General features: G+C 54.2%; 1 protein-coding gene across 1 annotated transcript in view; it reads left to right on the top strand.

Moving 5' to 3' along the window:
* LOC104496316 (R3H domain-containing protein 2-like) overlaps window positions 1-5,467 on the top strand; it is a gene marked incomplete at its 3' end in the record, with an annotated part of 14,241 nt that extends 8,774 nt beyond the window's left edge. Inside the window, exons 10-13 of the mRNA XM_010139408.1 lie at window positions 676-707; window positions 806-859; window positions 2,829-3,061; window positions 5,389-5,467. Coding sequence (XP_010137710.1) covers window positions 676-707; window positions 806-859; window positions 2,829-3,061; window positions 5,389-5,467 — 398 coding nt within the window. The remainder of the gene's footprint in view (window positions 1-675; window positions 708-805; window positions 860-2,828; window positions 3,062-5,388) is intronic.
* Between the last annotated feature and the right edge of the window lie 43 nt (window positions 5,468-5,510).

Here is a 5,510-nt window from a genome sequence, read left to right as displayed (position 1 = left end):
AAGGAAGATGTTATGGCAGCCACTGTGCTGAGCCCCTGGTCAAGTCACCAGGCTCCAGCTGATGACTCTCCAGCCAGTTGTGATCATGGACTTGTCTTACATGCACAGGCCCAAAGCCATCCAGACATGTTAGTAAGCAGCTCAGCCTGTAGTCCCGGACCAGAGCGGGTGCTGTCCCCTGTTAGCACAACACTGGGTGGGTACGGACTTGCCCTTGCTCTGTGTTCCAGGGCTGAGCCAGTGCTTTGCATCTGACTTCCGGAGGCAGGGCTGTCTGTTACAGGGTGGGCCGAGCTGGCTTGGAGCCCTCTGCCTTATACTCATGCCTGCATTTAGCAAATAAGGACCCTTGTGTGTCTGACCTTGACTGTTGTGTGACAAAGCTGCCATCAAAGCTGCCTCAGAGCAGCAAAGGAGGGGGTTGGGGTGTGCAACCTCTCGAGAGATCTCAGGGTCGCAGGTATCAGGAAAGGTTCCTGATGGGATTGGATGGAGAGTCGGATGGGCCTGGTGTGCAGAAGGCTCAGCACGACTCGCGAGTGACCACGTAACAGGTGCACAACACAAACGGTCTGAGCCTGCACTGCTTTGAAATCGCCTGGGTTTGTTGCTTTCAAAGTTACTAAGCCTCTCTTTTCTTTCCTTCCCATCTCCATGTCTTTTCCACGCTCCCAGGCTGGCCAGAATGGATATCTCACTGACAGCAGGTCAGTACTGCTCAGCAGACGCTGTTCGTGTCTCTGCCTTTCTCGACAGAGGACTGCATGACTCTATAATGATGCTTTTTTCTGATGTTAACCGACAGAATCTCCAAAGAAGGCTTTTCTTCTAGTTCTCACAAACGGAGGCAGATTTTTAGGTATCTCTCTGTGACTTACTTTGTACATTGTCCTGCTGAGTAAGTTTGCCCCATGCATGGCTGCTTGTGAAGTTCCTGAAGTTGTATTTTTTTGCAACATCAATTTCTGAGTCCTTTTCGCTGATCCATCAATTAAAATGGAGGGGTGGAAGGTGGGAGCGGCAGGGAGGAATGGGGAAGCCAGAGGATTCCAGCAGTTTTCAAACCATTCTGCCTCCTTGTTTCCCAAAAGGAATCCTGCCCTTACAGTTAGTAAGGGTTAGTATCCAGTTAAGGTGGGGTTTCCCTAATCCCTGTCTGTAAAGGCTGGATGCCTCAAAGGTGGCAGTGTGTCTCAGGCTTCCGTTTCAACCCAAGTACACTGCGGAAGGCACTGGGAACACGTTTGAGCAGCCTTTTCTTACTGGCTTTATAAATAGTTTTCCTGTGGATGAAAGGGCTGGAAGGGTGGAGTTAGCCTGACGAGCCACCTTGGGCAGACCCCTGATGCAGGAGGGTCCTGGAGGTTCCAGGAGGCTGCAAATGGAGAGACCCTCCTGCCTGCTGACCTCTTGTTTAATAGCTAGAGTTCTAGAGATGAAGCATCTCTGTGTGTGAACGGGACAGGAGCATCTAAGCAATTGTAGGAACAGCTTTGCCCCTCTCCTCGGGCTGTCGCTTGGCTCAGGCTGTCCTTGGAGAGACACTGTTGGGAAAAATCAGATGTCCTCGGCACGGTTACAGGGACTGTGTCTGCACGTGGCAGTGATGTTTGAGGCAGGGGGTGTAGTGCTCAGATCAGCCGTGGGGCTGTAGTGAAACTCGCCCAGCATCAAAACCCGCCGTGTGCCGAGGTGATGGCAGCTTTAGGAGCTGAGCTGCAGCCAGGGCTGTGCTCAGAGCTTTTCTGGCTGTTGTGCCCAGCCCCTAAAGAGCTTGGTTAACCTGCTGTCTTTGTTCTGCGGTTCCCGGAGTGGGGAGAGGGAGGATACGTGGGCCTCGGGACCATTTCAAGCTCTAAGACCATTTCAAGCTCAGACCTCTAAGAGATAGACGAGCTCTTGAGGAGGCTGGGGATCCCTCAGTGGTGGTGCTGGAGGTGACATCTGTGGACTCCAGAGACTTACCGCCCTCAGAGCCCGACTTTCATCCTGAGAGGGGTCTGGGTTCTTGTGGAACCAGAGTTTGCAGCCGAGTCAGAGCAGAAGCCATAACATGCTCCTTCCCCACTCACAAACACTGCCCCCTCCTCGTCTAGCATCCCTAGGAGCAGCCTTCAGAGTTTAGGGTGGAGAGAGCTGGTTTTCCAGAAGACATGTTTTCTTTGGTGCTCACATGCTCCCAGCAGCCCAGGACATCACCTCAGAAGTTCCTTCCAAGCCCATCTCTTCCTCTCCACAACTGCGTGGGGCTGCTGCCAGGCTCGGATAAACCAGGCTTACTGCTGGGAATGTTTTAGTGGTGCCCTGTGAAGTCCTGCTGTGGCCAGACCTGGCCTGGGACTAAGCGAGGGGTGATGAGTGGGAGCACAGCTCTGCGTGTAGCAATATCCCAGCACGTAGCTGTTCCAGCTGGGCAGAAAGCGCTACCGGGGCAGCGTGGAAAGGGGTCTCGCAAGATCTCCATCAGCCTTGTCCCAAGGCCTCTGTTAAAAGCTCCGTGTTGTGATACAAGGAGGGCTTTGGCATGGGATCATGCTCTGACCCTGCTGGCATCTCTTTGAAGCTGGGATCTGGCTAGGGAAAAGGGCCAGAAGCCAGCTCTCCACACACGCCAGGGAAGGTCAGCGGTGTCTGGGTCTTCACAGTGCATGCCCGAGGAAGCTGTGACCCAGGGCGGGGGGGTGCTGTCAGATCCCAACACAAAGTGCCAACGTGCTGCGTCAGGGAGCGAGCTGCTGCCTAGGCTCTGCAGCCTGGCATGGCACCTGCAGGTCCTGCTGCTGCCCCTTTCCACTGGAGGTGCGGACTAACTCCTCCTGTCCCTGCAGGGGCAACCGGGACAGTTTGAACCGGGCCTCAGGCAGCCGCCAGAGCAGCACAGAGAGCGAGATAAAGTCGCTGGAGCCTCGGCCGTGGAGCAGCACGGATTCAGATGGCTCCATCCGCAACCTGCGACCGCCAGTTACCAAAGCCAGCAGCTTCAGTGGCATCTCCATCCTGACGCGGGGGGACAGCATCGGGAGCAGCAAAGGCAGCGCTGCCAGCAGGACGTCCCGGGCAGGTATGGTTCTGTTTCTCCGGCACACCTTCTGCCAAAGGGCACCGTGCACGCTTAGCCTTTGGGCTGGGGAGCTGGGGGAGCTGGGGCTCGTCATGCTCTAGTCAGTGACTCTGGTTAAACTGGGACACGGTTGGCATAATCTGAATGTGGTCAGTACCTGGGCAGGGACGCGCATCTGCTTTTTCCATCACCATCAGATCCACGCACCATCGGATCTTCCTTCCCTTTAGCAGTTAATTACGACACAGGACGTTGTTTAGTCCCACACCCTGGAACTCAAGCTACCAGTTTGTGTTGACTTCTCTCCCCTGCTGTACTGCAAGTTCTCTTGCTGTTCCTTTCTGCTCCCTAGAATCCCTCGCAGCCCTAAGGAGACTTAGTCAGGGGGAACCATCTGGCACTTTTTCTTGCTTCCCAACAAAGGAGGTCCAGGGAAGGGTGTCACCAAGTAGCCTACCTCATCAGACACACAGTCCACCTCATCAGACAAAGGCTGTGTTAATTGGAATCTGCCCACAGTGTTCTCTCAGAATGATTCACCACTGAGAGCAAACACAGCAGCAGGGAGCTGGGCCTGCAGCTCTTCACGAGCTGTGGAATACAGCCCAGGTCTTGGGAACACCGAAGGGAATTAGGATCACGAGTCTCCCTGCTTCGGATTAGCACCTCCTTTTCCATCTGGGTAACAGAGAGGGTGGCACTTGCCTGGAGAACGACACTGTGGGTCATCACGGGTGATGTGTTACTGACAGCAGCTTCCTGAGGGGACGTGTGTGCCCTTGGCAGGGTACCAGCCCTTCTGTCAGCGGGGAGCAGAGCCCTTTATTTTCTACAGACTTTGTGAGAGGCGTGTGTGGAAGAGGCAGCACAAGTCTTTGCTCTCATTTCGATGGTCCGGCAATAAGTGAGGAGCCCTGTTGTGGTTACAATCGCTGTGCAACATCAGTGAGGAAAACGCGGTGTTGTCTCACTGTCTAGCTTCCCCCCTGCTCACCGGTAGGCAGCCTATCCCCAAACGCTGATGTCGTTTTACTGGGGAGTGCTGGTGGGTGATTAGACTGCCCTGCAAGGATGTCTTCAGATGAGAGGGATGGCTCTCAAAGGCAGCCAGGCTGCTGTTTTAGCACCCAGGCTGGCTTTGAAAACCAAACGTTCATCTTGCAGTTTGAAGGTGCCTACATGATCTCTTGGGACTCTGTTTCCATTGTGCTCAGGACTGCACATGTTCTGATTATTGCAGCCACCTCCGGGACTGATTCATCGGCTGATGGGAGCAGTTACTTGAAGCCCTGTCCCAGCCATGAGCAAAGCAGAGCAAGAGAGGATCTGCTCTTTTGCTCTTTCTGTGTATTTCTTCAGGTCTCCCCTGGGAACAGCAGCCAATTGCTCTCCAGGTTTTCTATAATGGCAGGTGATTAGAAACATCTTGGGGGAAGAAGAAAAAAAAAGGCAAAGGAATTTTCACTTGGGGGGTGTGTGTGGAAAAGCCACCGCCCTCCGTATCCTCGTGTTTATTCTGTGGGGGAGGAAGTGCTTAGGACTCCGGGGCTCTTTTCCTACCTCAGCATTCAGTCCCTGGGCAGCTGTCAGCAAAATACTTCCTTCTTTGCACCACGTAGCTGATGATACAGACCTCTTCAGCAGAATGCCTGAAGATGAGCTGTCGAAATGCAGTAGATCAGAGCAGAACTGGTTAAATAGCAGCTACTGGGTATCAAGCAATGGTTTCACAGCCCTGTTATTTCTGGAAGTAAGACTGAAATACTGAGCGCTCCACAGATGCCCTGCAGCACGTATTGCGCTCCTTCCTAACAACTTTTCCTACCATGGGAAGGAATGACTTCCAGCCTGCCACCCCCTAAACTTTTACTCAAAAGATGCACGTGTGCTGGGTCTATGTGACCATAAAACAGGATTCCTCACTCCCCTCTCCATGCCAGTCCTACCTGCACCAAGGCCTGACATTGGCCTTTTGATTTCCTGCCGTTCTGAATGATATTGAAAGTTTACACAAACAGCGAGTACCTGAGAGCCGTGGGTGGGGACCACTGTGCAGGCTGTCCCCGGGGAGTGAGGGTGCTGGGCTGGGGGCAGGGAAGGGAGCACGCTCTTGGGAATAACAGCTTACAGCTCGTGGTCGTAGTCTGGATCAAGAACTGCAGCCTGGTCTTCCCTGTGTGGGGCAGGACCTGCACAGGTCAGGGGGAGAGGGAGAAGCTGTGGAAGGTCGGTGATGGTCCTGGCAGGACCCACCCCTGCCTTCCCCAACAACGAATTGATGGTTTTCTTTCCTGGTATCCACCCTGCCATGCCTTTCTCTGTTCAAGGTCTGGTACTAGGTGCCCCTGAAGCATGCAGCCAGTCTCCTTCGCAGCCTAGCCGTGGCCTCCTACCCTGCACAGCCCAGCAGCCTCAACCACAGCCACCCCAACAGCCACCACCGCAGCCC

Source organism: Buceros rhinoceros, unplaced genomic scaffold (genome assembly GCF_000710305.1).
Source record: "Buceros rhinoceros silvestris isolate BGI_N320 unplaced genomic scaffold, ASM71030v1 scaffold21317, whole genome shotgun sequence".
Taxonomy (NCBI): domain Eukaryota; kingdom Metazoa; phylum Chordata; class Aves; order Bucerotiformes; family Bucerotidae; genus Buceros; species Buceros rhinoceros.
Note: the sequence above shows the minus strand (reverse complement) of the source record. Positions and strands in the feature narration are given on the sequence as shown.